General features: G+C 47.8%; 1 protein-coding gene across 7 annotated transcripts in view; it reads left to right on the top strand.

Moving 5' to 3' along the window:
- GRM7 (glutamate metabotropic receptor 7) overlaps window positions 1-14,423 on the top strand; it is a 229,867-nt gene that overhangs the window by 205,301 nt on the left and 10,143 nt on the right. For 2 of the 7 annotated variants that reach the window (XR_004359143.1, XM_032699467.1), the window contains exons 9-10: window positions 3,063-3,309; window positions 8,004-8,096. Coding sequence is in view for 6 of the 7 variants with exons in the window: in XM_032699467.1 (XP_032555358.1) it covers window positions 3,063-3,309; window positions 8,004-8,074 (318 nt within the window). In the remaining variant the exon portion in view is untranslated. Of the gene's footprint in view, window positions 1-3,062; window positions 3,310-8,003; window positions 8,097-9,182; window positions 9,489-12,186; window positions 14,111-14,423 lie in introns of those variants that run through there. The other 5 variants (XM_032699468.1, XM_032699469.1, XM_032699472.1 and 2 more) reach the window with 5 other exon arrangements.

The raw sequence follows: 14,423 nt of genomic DNA, 5'->3' as shown, positions 1-14,423 counted from the left end.
CAAAGGTCTGTAAAGGTGTCGTGATAAATGTAAAATCACATCATAGAATGATGGAACAGGTTGGGTTGGAAGGGACCTTAAGGATCATCTTGTTCCCACCCCTGATTGCTGAGCCAGGACAGGACAGAGAGCTGTCAGAACTGCCACACCTGTGACATTCTGCATTCCCCAGACAACAGAGAGTGCAATCCTTGTGCAAGGACACGGCTGTGTCTGACACTTCCACAGCTCCAGCTGTCCGAGGGAGCGGGAGCAGAGTTTGGTTTGGGGGTTGTGTCAGTGAGGGGGGGGTGCTGCCCAAAGCAGGGTGGTGCTGCAGGACCTTCCCTCCCCACACAGCCTGTGCAGTGGCATCAGGCACCAGGGTGGCTGAGAGCACATTGATATTCAGGACTTTTTACTTCCCATGTTTTTACAAGCATATAACGCAGTGGAAGCTAATTTTCATTTTTATTAAAAAGTGTTTCTCGTTCTTATATTTACACAACATAATGTAGAGAATGAGATGGAATCTTCAGATGACCTGGAAGAGCCTTCTGGGAGATTTATAAACTGTCTACTTCATCTGTAAGAACATTTGTTTTAATTCCCATATAAAAGTGAGATAAATTGGCTTGTAATAACACGAGTCCAAAAATATCTCAAGTTACCACTTTATTTCCATATTGCAAAATAACACAATTCAGTGCATAATTAGAAAGCTGAATTGGAGAAAAGGAGCAGTTGCTCCTGATTAGACTGAAGGCAAAGCTTTAGCGTACAAAAAAGGATTTCTGACTCCTAAAGGGACTTTTCTAAATTTGCAGCCATCAGTTCAGTTATTATATAAACTCTAAGTTCAGTTCTCATGGCCCAGCAGCTGGAAATCTTTCCACTGGGTTTGCAAAGAGTCAGAGGCCTGATCCTGCAGTGCTTTTCTTCCCAGAGAAATCACATTCATGCAAAATCATCCATTGATATAATTTGTCCTATAAAAATTGCTGGTTATTAGATGTGTGTGTTCCAGACCAGTCTAATTTTCTCTCAAGGTTTTGAAGGTAATTTTTGTCATTTGCATGAATAAAGCAAGAATCTGGAAAACATAGAAATCTAAAATTCAAATGGAAATCACTTATGTAAAAGAAGTGATAAAATCTGGGTGCTTTTGCATGTGAATGATGTCCTCAGGGTTGGGTTTTCTCCAGTGCCTGCTTCAAAGTCCATGCATTTGTAACAGTGTGGGAAGTCAAAATCTGTCAAAATTCAGAATCTGCCTGAGAGAGAAGGAGATCTGAGTGAGGGTGATCCTCCAGAATGACTTTGTCCTTCTGTCATGGGAAATGTGGCTTCAAACCCTCCGTGGGAGGGGACTTGCACAGACCAACATCTCATTGTTTTTAGAAAGCCTTCATTTCTCAGGGGTAACATTTAGAATCCTGGAATGGTTTGGGTTGGAAGGGACCTTAAAGCCCACCCAGTGCCACCCCCTGCCATGGGCAGGGACACCTTCCACCAGCCCAGGTTGCTCCAAGCCCCGTCCAACCTGGCCTTGGACACTCCCAGGGATCCAGGGGCAACCACAGCTTCTCTGGGCAACCTGTGCCAGGGCCTCCCCACCCTCACAGGGAACAATTCCTTCCCAATATCCCCAAATACCCTCTGGTAGTGGGAAGCCATTCCCCCTTGTCCTGGCACTCCAGACCCTTGTTAACAGTCTCTCTCCTTTCCCCTGAGCTCCCTTCAGGCACTGGAAGATCCCATTGGGTCACCCCAAAGCCTTCTCTCCTCCAGGCTGGATCAGCTCAATCCCAGTTCTCATTCATGTCAAACTGGAGCATCTCCCACTAAATCTGCATCTTAATTTCTTAATTTAATCTCAGGTCTGGGAGCTGCCAGGCTCACCAGCCAGCTGTAAAAGGCATGCATGAGTTATTAGAGTCCCATTGTGGGTTGAATCTGATCCTTTGTACTTGAAGTCACCCATTTGCATTCATCTAAAGCGCTTTCCAGAGTTTATCAGAAGAAGTGAAATAAGAAATGAAATAGTTTCACGTAAACTGCATTTTTATGTCTGACTGGTAAAACCACAAAGCAGAGATAAAACACATAAAACTGAGGCTCTGCATAATAAGCATATCTATTAGTTCCCTTATCTTTGCACAGCTCCCATTTGTCATGAGCAGCATTGTGTGTCACTCAGCCTGCCTTGTTCTACAAACGCTCCTTTCTCCCTTTCCTTTTATCTCCCATCAGCATTTCCAAGGTGGGAACTTGGCTGGGGGGTGCTGCAAAAGACCCCTTTGATTAAGTAATCGTTTCACCTTCGACCCCTTCACAGCAGCAAGAAAGAAAAATTAACACCCTGGAGAAACCCTTTCCTGGGGCTCTGCTGCTCCAGTTTTTGCAGCAGCTCGGGACTGAGGTGAAAATGTTGGGTCAAACCCTCCCCAGGGTGAGTCACCTCCCAGTAAGGTCAGTTCCCCACCGGAGTAGCCCATGAAAAACCATGTCAGGGAGCCTGTGGCTGGTGAGGTGCTCAGGATGTACCCACTGTCTGACTTAAAAATATGCTATTTTTTCTTAATAAAGAGCATAACTGAATGTCACGAGCACAGAAAACACTGTGTACTCTCTGCAAAGTTGTTTCAATGAACTGCAGAGAATTAAAGTACAGGAAAACTGAGAAAATCCCACTTTCCTCAATTTTTTTAAAAGCAAGAAAGTTTTACTAGCTATGTTGTTATAATTCCCCTTTTGTAACTTACAGTTGGTGTAAGTTTTAATTTATATCAGAATTATTTCAATCCAAACAAAGAGACAGAATCTGTACTGTACCATACTGTGGGAAGTGTGTTGGTAAGGACAGTGAAGTCTGTAGGACTGAGCCTCAAAGAGGCTGTTGATGGCTCAGGCAGGTGATTTGTGTTGGACCTTGTGGTGTTTGCAGTGCAGAGCTCTCAGCTCACAGCCCTTGGGTTGCAAACTCCTTCCAAACCGCTCGTCAGGGGTTATTTAATGTCTGAGCTGCTGTTCCCCCCGCAGTGCCCCGGTGTGTAACGGTGTCTCCTTGTTGTGTCCCCCAGCTCTACATACAAACCACCACACTCACCATATCCATGAACCTCAGCGCGTCGGTGGCGCTGGGGATGCTCTACATGCCCAAGGTTTACATCATCATCTTCCACCCCGAGCTCAACGTGCAGAAGCGCAAGCGCAGCTTCAAGGCGGTGGTGACGGCGGCCACCATGTCCTCCCGGCTGTCCCACAAGCCCAGCGACCGCCCCAACGGCGAGGCCAAGACGGAGCTGTGCGAGAGCGTCGACCCCAACAGTGAGTACGGCCCCCCGGGGCTGCATGGGGCAGGGGGGCACGGGCTGGCACCCGCGGGCAGGGCCTTCATGCTCCTCGGCCACCTCCATCGCAGGTTTTGGAACTCTCGTGTTTCTTTTGATTCTTTATTTCCTCCCCGCGTTTTTGAGCCGTGCCGGTTGGCAGCGACTCCTCGCAGTGTGTTTGGTAGCTGTGAGCAGCTCCTCCTCCTCCTCCTTTCCCTCCTCTGTGAGTGAGATCAGCAGCACCCTTGGGTACCAAACCCCTCAGCCTGTGCCCAACTCGCCCTGGCAGGGACAGGTGCCAGGGCAGATGGAGGGACAAGGACCAAACTCATTGATAGCTCTGCTAACCTGAGTTATCGTCTGCTTACGTGCGAAGTTTCTTTGCAAAACTGTCACAGTCCTTGAAGATTCCCATTTAGGGATTTTATCCGGCCCTAATGCAAATCTTGCCAGCGATTTAAAAGGAAAATAGATGGAAAAGACGCTTCCAGTTTCCCTAATGTGCATAGCAGGGGATTGCGCAGCACGAAATTACAGACTGAGGCCATCAAATTTGATTTGCATTTGAATCTGGAAGGGGCTGAGGAAGGAGACAGCTGCACGGCTCTGCAGCATATTGGGAAGGTTTGGGCACGTCTGCAGTTTTTGTGCAAAACAGATCTGGATGTGGAGAAATGCCCTCTCCCTGCCCGGGATCTGCTCATCCGTCGGCTGCCGGAGCCGCTGCCACTTCTCGTCTCCCAACTGCTGCTGGAAGATCTGCCTGGAGCAGCTCTGCTGCCAGAGCAGAGTGGGAACAGGCAGCAAACCACTGACACAGCACTTTGCCTCCCGCTACTCACCCCGGGAGTGCCTTTCTCTGATGTCTCATCATGCAGGTGTACAAAGGATATTCTGACTGGGAACACTAAAGTTGGCTTTGGAAGCTGAACTCTCTGAACTGGGACTCTGACCTGAGACAGGGAGGAAATGGTTCTCGTAAATTAAGGACCATATTTGGCCTCTTCCAGTTATATTGAGCAGAGCCCTCAGTGCAGGAGGAAATAAATGGAATTCCTGCATTGGAGTGTTACCAGTGACAGTCAGAGTCCCCTGCCAAGGAAGGGAAGGAAGGAGAAGAGAATTTGCAGGTCAGCTGGGACAGGGCAGGGCAATGTGTGTTGCTGCTGCACTTCATCAGTCGCTGTTTTGGTCAAATGAGTTGCAATTAGTTTCTCCCCCAGAAAACTAAAAATATAAAAATTTCCCCTCAAAACTTGAACCACAGGAAAACTACCCCAGTTGTGGTGCTGCAATTCAGTGTGGAGGCAGAGCCCTGTGGGAACCCCAGCCTGGGGATGTCCCACCCCGGGTGTCCCCTCCTGGTCTCATTCTTTTGTGCTGCATCTTATTGTTGGTCTCAGACTTCTGACAGTATTTCCCCTTCCCACCAAAGAACAACCGGAGTTTTCCCTGGGAAGGAGTTATGTTTATTGAAAAGAAATATTGCCCACTTAACCCCCATGTTTCTGCTAAAATACAACATTTTTCATCTAGGGCTATAGACTAGAATATAAATTCATTTGTTAACCCTGCCAGCCAGGAAATGTTCAATATATTAATTCCTATGTTTTTCCTAAGTACTGGGCTTTTACTTTTTTTTATGGTTTGGAAAATACATTTTCTTTTAAACCTTTTAATTATTTATCTAGAGTTCCATCTGTTCATTTATCAGCTGCACCTACCACTCCTAGTTCATTCCCTGGGTATGTGTGTTCATAAAAACTATTATTAGAAAATCAAATGAAATAAACTACTGTACTTAAAATATTTGAGTCCCAGTGTAACTGCTGCAGTCACTGGGGGTTTCCTATAGTGTTCAATAGGTTACTGATTGATGCCCTGATTAGGGTGTCCATACATAAAGATGGTTTTGATGTTTTTGTAGCAATTAAACTTTGAAAAAAAATTTTATGCAGCGAATAAGGAAACTTTCAGAGTTTTACCAATTGGAAAATAGGAAATATGGATAAAAAATTGCCCCAGATGCATCAACACAAGGAGCATTTACCTACTTTTTTTAAAATCCCAAGTATCTTCTTTCAAAAGAGCACCAGAGGATGTCTTTGCAGTGTCTCTCTGTACAATGGCTTTGCTCTCCAGTGATGGCCAACGATGGCCTCTCCTGGCTGGGACCTGCCCTGGGAGCAGCCCCAGGGTGGGAAGTTCTGCTTGTTGGTTCCCTGCCAGGCTCCTCTGGAGCTCCCGGGGGCAGGAGGAAGGGAAATCAGTGGAAGGGGGTTAAAGGCTGAGCCAGAGACTCCTCAACACTGCGCAGAGCAAACCTGGGGCTGGCCTGGCCTCGCTGCCAGGGCTGTTCACAGGTGTAAAAGTACAGTTGGGTTTTCCAGTTTGATTTTCTATTCCGTTTCCCAGTGCTGCTCTTGCTTGCTCAGGTGCTGGAGACTGGAGTTGCCATTTCTATTGGAAAGACACAAATCTTTCACATCTCCCAAGAACCAACTAGCACGGAGCCACCAGCATGGGATTCATGTACCTCCAGACATGGGGCAATTTGGTGACTGAGCCCAGATTTATGGCCTGTCCTACTCACGTGCCAGAGTCAAACCAAAAGCAGATGTGGATGGTTTTACAGAAAAAGAGCCTTGAAAAAATCTCCATGATTTAGCAGATTTGAAAAGAACAGAGAAGCTGTGGCCGCCCCATCCCTGGAAGTGTCCAAGGCCAGGTTGGACGGGGCTTGGAGCAGCCTGGGCTAGTGGAAGGTGTCCCTGCCCATGGCAGGGGGATGGAACTGGATGATCTTTGAGGTCCCTTCCAACCCAAACCATTCTGAGATAATGAACTGAAGATGTGCTTGTAAAGCTGGAAGGCCTGTAAATGTCCTGAGTGGCTTCCCAGGAGCAGCTGGTCCTCAGCAGTGATGCTGAGCATCGTGTGCAGCCTCTGCACACAACTCTGGGGGCATCTGCAGGAATTCAGGCTCAGAAACAAACGTGCAGAGCACTTGGGAGAGCTGGACTCACACACTGGGGGTTTAGTGTGAGTATAAAAGAAGAGACCGATTAATGTGGGAGGAGAATCGCTCCAAGTGCAGTGACCTCACAGCCCACTTACTGCGGAATAGGGACTCTCCGTGTTCCAGATTTGCTTAGGATCTGTGGGGAATCAGAAGTTTCACAAGCTGAGCTCCCCAGCCATGCTGTGGGAGGGCTTTCCTGCTGGATGGGATATATTAAGGCCAAGCTTTTCAATCTAGGAAATGTCTCTTAATCATTCCCGTTTGCCATCTGGCACGTTCATGTTTCCACTCCTTCCACAGCTTTGCCCCCCTGATGCATGTTTGCTGCAGGTTTGGACAAGCAGAGTTTGGTGCCCAGCAGCTTTGTCCACATAATGAGTTCATCCTGCTCTCGTGTGTCTTTGGCTGCATTTCCCCCTGTTTGAGAAGGTGCTTCTCAAGTGTGAGCTGGAGCAGACAGTGAATGCTCTGCTGGGCTGTGTCTGCTCCTGTTTGTGCTGCAGGAGCAGAGTGTCAGACTGGGAGAGACATTTGAACCTCCAACCCATACTTAACTTATATTGAGATTTACATGTAATTACTCCTTTTCCCAAGCAGCTTGTTTTAATTCATGGCTTCACCCGACAGAGCGATGGCAATCAGCGCCCGGGGCCTTGGCAGTGAGGAGGCTGTGCCTGCCACGGGCTGGGCAGGCAGGGTCTGCCTTCACAGAGCTGCAGAATGGCTTGGGGTGGAAGGGACATCAAAGCAGGGACACCCTCCCTAACCTTAACCCCATCCCAGGTTGCTCCAAGCCCCATCCAACCTGGCCTTGAATGCTTTCAGGGATGGGGCAGCCACAGCTTCTCTGGGCAACCTGTGCCAGGGCCTTACCGCCCTCACAGGGAAGAATTCTAACCTAAATTTCCCCTCTTTCAGCATTAAGTAGAACTTAGTTGGCAGCTGATTGAGTTTTTGGTGGGGAGGTGCAGTCACAGCATCGTCCCCAAACACACCAGGCACTGTTTGCATGGTCTGTGTTCTGACGGCGCTTTCTCGAGCACTGCCAGCCCCTTCCATGCCAGCAGCAGTGAGGGCACTCTGTGTCCATCCCAGGGGCACTGAGGGCACTCTGTGTCCATCCTCACTCTTCTCCATCCTCGAGAATGAACACTGAGCTTGTGGGTTCCCATCATTAACCTGGGGATGGTGCCTGTGGATCACAGAGCATCTCCTGTCTCGGCCGGACACTGAAATGCTCCTGTGCCGTGTTTGTGTGTTCACTGCTCTTCACCCTTAACAGCACTGAGGGCACGTAGGAAAACACTAATCTGGTTGTTGATGATGCTGAGGAGCCTGTGAGTGGCTGTGTTGGTGAGGAGGGACTGGGAGAACTGAAACTAAAGCCAAAATGTTCCAGAATTGGTTCAGGGGAGAGGAAGGAAAAAAAATAACCAACCAGAGCTGCTGTTGTGTGAGCAGCTGCTCCCATGTTCAGAGGTACCTGGACTCTGTGACTGGTTCATTTGTTGCCTACCCAGAGCTCATTCCTGTGCTGGTGCTCTCAGCTTTGCACTGCTCTAATCTGAGCTCTGCAGCCGGATTAGTGTCACGGGCTCATGGCAGGGCAGCTGTGAAGAGTTTGCTGTGCACAGATCCTACAGACCAATGTATTTACTTTCCCTCAGACTGCATACCACCAGTAAGAAAGAGTGTTCAAAAGTCTGTTACTTGGTACACTCTTCCACCTACTGTATAGCTTTTGCCTGCTTTCCAAAAAGGTAAGGAAAACCGAGCTTCTTATTATTTTATTCTCAAGTGATGATGATGATGGTTCTTATTATTATATACATAGTTATATGCAGAATGTTCATTAGTCCAACTATGTTAAAACAAGTATCTAACTTAAAAATTGTTCACAAATCCATTACCAGAAGCTGCCATGGGAAGGTTTTCCTGGAAAAGGGGAGACCCATAACGTGGGTGATTCCAATGCCTGTGTTGGGATCCCTGAGCACCAGCACCCGGCAGTCTCCTGCTTCCCACCACTGGGGGTGGATCCCAATAAAGCCTTTGAAGATGGAGATATTCGAAAACCATTTAAAAATGGAACAAACAAACAATCAAAAGTTAATTCTGGCCACCAGATCTAACAACTAACAAAGTGTTTTCTGAGTCATTTCCAGCATCTCTACCCACAGGTTTGCCTGGTAGCACAAAAATAACGTTTGCCAACATGTAAGCTGAGCAACCCTCTTTACTCTAAAATTAAAAATGGCTCCAAAAAAGTTTGCAAAACCTTCTTTTCCCCATGGGAGAGCCCACTGACCACTTGCTGCTGTGGAACCACAGGTGAACAATTTTTGAGGACTGGCTTTTCCTGAGTGTTATGGCTGCCCTCATGGTGATGTGTGAGCTCACTTGGTACTTGTGACTGTATCAGCCAGGAATTCCTGCTGCTCTAGGGCAATTAGAGGAACAAGAAAGCCTTTGATATTGGGGAGAAATTACTAACAACCATTAATAGCTATTTCTCACAATTCTGTGTGCACTCAGGGGGTTTGTCCCTCTCTTTGGGGCTTTGCCCACTCCTTCAGGCTTAGCCCAGGTATGGAAGGTGCTGATCTGGTTACTGTGGTGCTGTGCACTGAGGGCCTGAAGAAATGACTATTCAGCCTTCAGAATGTTTCACTGATCCCTCATAGATGAGAACTTATATCAGCAAAGGTAGGAACGTTGCTTGAATTGAGTCTCTGAGTCACAGGAAAAAAGATTCCTAATATCTCTGGTGGTGTAAATTGCCCCAGCTCCAGTTTCAATTTAGTCCTTACAGAGTGTTCAAATTGGTTTTATTGTATTTGAATCAGGGCCATTATGTCAACTCCCAGCTCAGGCAGAAAGGCTGATTTGAGGTGTGAAGCTCTTCATGAACATCGGGATGACCTGGAGCATCCGAGGGCCAGAGTCAGGAAGGGTGATGATGGCTGGGCTGGAGGGAAATGGAACAAAGCAGTCGAGGAGGAGAAGGGGCCACTCAAAGTATTATTGCAAATGAAATGGGAAAGAGGAAAGGGCAGCTGTGTGAAGATGAGATTGTTAAAGGAAGGAGATGAGAAGGAGAGAGATAGAAGATGCCTTAATCTGTGGAGAGATCACTTTTTAACAAAAAACTGAAAGAAAAAAGCACAAGCGTTTGAAAATAAAATAATTAGGAGCTCACATGGATTTCTAACATTAATTTTCTCCATGTAATAGTGGAAATAATATGAGGCATTGCGGTCTGCAAAGGCACACAAGTAACATTGTCATCCAAGTCCTAGAAAAAGCAAATTGGCCATTCAGATTCTTTGAGCAGATTTTAAAATTTGGTTCAGAAAAGCTGTGAAAATGCTATGGTCAGGGATGGTTTGGGCTTGCACTGGTCCTGCCAGAGCTCCTCTGCACCAGGCTCTGTTCCCCATCCCTCCCCAGAGCACTCCTGCTCCAGCTGGGCTGGCGGCTCTGGCTGCTGCAGCTCTGCTTGCTGCTTTGATTTGCCCTTCCAGGAATACAAAATGAAAACCAGCAGGAAACAATACACTGTATTAAAATCAAAGCAGGGATAGCAGGAAAACATCAACTCGGTTGTAAATTGACACTTGTTTATTCTGGTAACTTATTTGTGGTAGGTATGGACACAGAGCTGAGCCCTGATGTGACTGTATCAATTTCTGCTTGTGATGCTCAGAGTTTGTGTTTAAACTTGTGTTTATAATGCCTTAAATTGCTTCCTGGGAGTGACAAACAGGACTTCTCTGCTGGAGAGACTGATGAAAATACAAGGCTAGAAAAGCTCTGTGTGGTAGCTGGGTCAAGGTGGCTTGTCCATCACTGAACAAGGCAGGGAAAGTCAATGTTCTAGAGAGCCACAGCTGGTGCTGCAGAAATGCCTGCTGCACCTCTCCTGATCCAGGGCAGCAGGAAAAGGCAGTCTAGTGACTGAAGTACTTGTGATATCTGAAAGACCTGGATCAGTCCCTTGGGCTTTGGAGCCTCCCAGTGCAGGGCTGGCTCCCCAGCTCTGTTCTCCCTCCCTTCCCAGATCTCCAGGCAGCACAAGGTTCCCCCCTCGCTGTGTGCTGGGCAGAGGCTCTCAGGGGTGAGGGCAGGGAGGAGCAGCTCAGCAGGGACTTGTCCTGACCTTGGCCTCTGCATTCCTCTGGAATTCCTCTTGGCATTCCAAGGCTGGCCCTGTGCACTGCTTTGGGCAGTGAGTGCATCTCCAATCCTCACTGAATTCCTTTGGAAAGGTCAATCCCTGGAGCTGTGTGGGAGGTCTGGGTTTGCTCTCAGACCCAGCTGGGCACTGACACCACTGGGGCTGGTTCACAGCTCCAGTCACAGCAGGAGCCAGGGAGGCTGGGCTGGGCAGGACCTCTCATCCCAGGGCTGGGCACAGTGGGCTGCTTCCAGAGGCTTTCCAGTTGCTTCCCAAGTCCTTCTTGGCTGGATCAGCATGCAGAGGAGTGTCCCTGGTGACTGCCAAGTGCTCAGTCTGTGAGGGATGTGCAGCCCCACACCTGGGGAGTCATCGTGTGTCTTGGTCACATCTCCCCTAGAATATAAATGCAATTACTGAGATTGCTCTGAAATGAAGCTGTTGTGGTATGAGTCATGATATGGTTTCAAACTGATCCTGGGCTTACACTGGAAGAGGTAAACAGAGGTACCCACAAGTGCCAAGGATTTTCCATGCCTGTCCTTCTTCCCTGGGAGCCCAGGGCCCATGGAGCCCCCAACCCCCAGCAGTGGGGTCCCTGGGGAAGGGCAGCTCTTTGAAGGCTGTGGGTCTGAATTGTGTGATGCTCTGTAGCTCATCAGGCCCTTGGGTGTGTGGTGGAGAATAATTATTTGCTGGATTGAAGCGTCATTTTTATTTTAAATCTGGCCCATTTCATCTCAAAAAAGTGCTCCGTGTTTAACCTCACTTGAGGGATTTTCTGTTCAGTGGAGGCTGCTAAGAAATGAGAATTTGCAGTCAAAATTGACTTTGACAGCTCTTCACGGCGTCTATTTTGATTCTGGAATGGCTGACTGGAAAACTAAACATCATAAATTCTTCTAACAGTGATATGCTTATTTTAAAAGTATTGCCTGGAGACACATCCTGGCCTTGAACACTCCCAGGGATGGGGCAGCCACAGCTTCTCTGGGAAACCTGTGCCAGGGCCTCCCCACCCTCACAGGGAACAATTCCTTCCCAACATCCCACCTATCCCTGCCCTCTGGCAGTGGGAAACCATTCCCTGTGTCCTGTCCCTCCATCCCTTGTCCCCAGTCCCTCTCCAGCTCTCCTGGAGCCCCTTCAGGCCCTGCAAGGGGCTCTCAGCTCTCCCTGGAGCCTTTTCTTCTCCAGGTGAACCGCCCCAGCTCTCCCAGCCTGGCTCCAGAGCAGAGGGGCTCCAGGCCTTGGATAGAACATTCCCTCCTGTCTGAACATTTAGGGATCACGGTACTTTCTTTCTACATCTAAAAATAACTACTTTGGATGGTGCACTTTTGTACATTCACATAATTGCACACTCCCATATTAATTATTTGCAGACTGTCTCACACCTTTCATGACTTACATGACACAAGACTTGTAAATATGCAGGGAACTGTCAGACTGTTTCCTTTTTTAAAAATTAAAATTCTTAGGGCACTTAAACCATCACCTTCGAATTTGATATCTGAATAAAAACACATTATTCATGGTTAGAAGTGCTCTGGATATTAAAAGCTGGGTAGTAGACAGATGTCTGTGAGGAACAAATGAGTATTAATTAGTTTATAAATATTCATATTTCATTCCATTTTTTGTTTGTCTTCTTATGTGATCTTTTTCTCCAGGAAATTTGGAGGAAGAGTGAGCAGATATAGTTAGACCTCATGGACCAGTCCCTCTCTTGCTTTTTTACCTGGTAAACTCTCAGTAGCTCTGAGTTCTCCCGTTGATTAATTTATCAGTCCTTACATCCTCTCAGGGAGACTCTGTCAAATTTATAAATTGTAATATCAGGAAAAAGACAGGACTTTTGGCTCTCTTCTCTTCCATCTATTTCTAATGACTCCCTTGCTCCCAGGCAGGGCAAATGTCACCGTGCCAGGGCTCAGCTGGTGCTGTTCCCTCCCAGTCCCCGCTGTGCTCTCCTGAGCACCCACACCCTGCTCGGGGTCGGGGATGGGAGCAGGGAAGACTTGTGGGATTGGGAAATGGAACCTGACATTCTCACCTCGATTCCACTGGAGTCCCTGGGATTTCCCCAGCCTAGGACATTGCAGGATTTGGGGTCCTGTTTCCTTCCTCCCCGACCCAGGCACCAGGGAGCAGGACTTGTATCTGGCAGCTTTTGGGATGGGAATTCTTTCCGTTGTTGCCACTGGCACATCCCTTGATGGCTCCAGCCTCTGGCCGAGGGGTTGTGTTTGTGTCACAGCCTGCACAGGGCTGCTTCTGCCTCCTTGTGTGCCTTTGGGGATTCTACCCAAACCTTGATATATTTTGTCACCTCGTGGCAAACAAAGCCATGGGAGATTGTGGGGCAGGGCTGGGGAATGACGGCGCTGATGGACTGGGGGAGTGGGAGCTCAGGGGCTGAGGCACAGCCCAGCACTCCTCTGCCACTGACAGAAATCACCCTGGAAAGGAGGCAGAGATTGTTTCCTGTTGACACGGAGAGCAAACAGAGAATATATTTGTGCAGCAGGGGCCTGGGTTTGTTTGGGTTTTGGGGGCCAGGAAGCAGCAGCAAATCAAAGCAGTGGCACATCAGAAATTGAGTTTTCTCGATGTTTCTCTCTCGCAGGCACTGCTTTCACACCCAAATTCTCTGGAAAACATCACAGGGTGTTTGTTTCTCTTTACTGGCTTCAGGGAAGGAAATGTGGGCATCTCCCAGCAATGTATGGGACATGTTAGAGGAGAGCATCCTTATGGTCATGAAAAGAGGTGTTTTGACTTTGGAGTGAGATTGTTTGTTTTCAACTCTGTCTGATGGCAAGGAACAAAGGCAGGGGCGTATTTTTTTGCCATAGAGCAAAACAAAAAGGTAAGGGAATTAGGTTAAATACATGTAACTGCTCATGAAACGCAATGGAGACACATGATAGGGAAGAAAGGCATTCTGGGGTTTGGCTGAGTTACTCCTCTGTGACTCAGAGCTCTGGGTCTTACCTGGGAGCAGAGTCTGGCACTGCATCCAGTGAGATGTGTGTTCTTGCTGTTCAGTGGAAAAAGAAATAAAAAGATACAGTTGCCATGGTTACAGCATTTGTCACGATGCTTATCATGTCCCTGGGATAAAGAGCCCTGCATTAAATCTGGGCTCTTATTAATATCAGCTGTTAAACATTTCCAGGGTATTTGAAATCAAGACTTTCTGCTAAAAAATTAAATGTTGATTGCAGCAAAATTGGGCTGTTAAACAGTGCCGCTCAGAGTGTAATTTTGTTAGACACTGTGTAACAGAATCATACACCAGGAATACATTTTCCAGGGAATTTAGTCTCTTTGCACCTCATGAACATTCTTGATTTTCCTGTTAGGATGTTTGTTACTAGCAACTCTGCCAAGGAGTTGGAGCAGGCCAGCTGGCAGGAAGGGAGGGGAGTTCCTGGGTGTGAGTAAGAAAATTATGACTTGTCTGATTACTGTGTAACCATGGAAAGACTGGGAGAATCGGGACTGTTCAGCTTGGAGGAGAGAAAGCTTCAGGGTGACCTAATTGTGGCCTTCCAGGACCTGAAGGGGCTATAAGAAAGAGGGAGAGAGACTTTGGACAAGGGCCTGGAGTGGCAGGAAAAGGACAAGGGGAATGGCTTCACACTGGCAGAGAGTAGGATTACATGGGCTATTGGGAAGGAATTCTTGGCTGTGAGGGTGGGGAGGCCCTGGCACAGGTTGCCCAGAGAAGCTGTGGCTGCCCCATCCCTGGAAGTGTCCAAGGCCAGGTTGGACAGGGCTTGGAGCAGCCTGGGCTAGTGGAAGGTGTCCTTGCCCATGGCAAGGGTGGAATGGGATGGGTTTTAAAGTCCATTCTAAGCCAAACCATTTTGTGATTCTATGATTTACTTGGATATCTGCTTGG

This window comes from Chiroxiphia lanceolata, chromosome 11, assembly GCF_009829145.1.
Source record: "Chiroxiphia lanceolata isolate bChiLan1 chromosome 11, bChiLan1.pri, whole genome shotgun sequence".
Classification (NCBI taxonomy): domain Eukaryota; kingdom Metazoa; phylum Chordata; class Aves; order Passeriformes; family Pipridae; genus Chiroxiphia; species Chiroxiphia lanceolata.
Note: the sequence above shows the minus strand (reverse complement) of the source record. Positions and strands in the feature narration are given on the sequence as shown.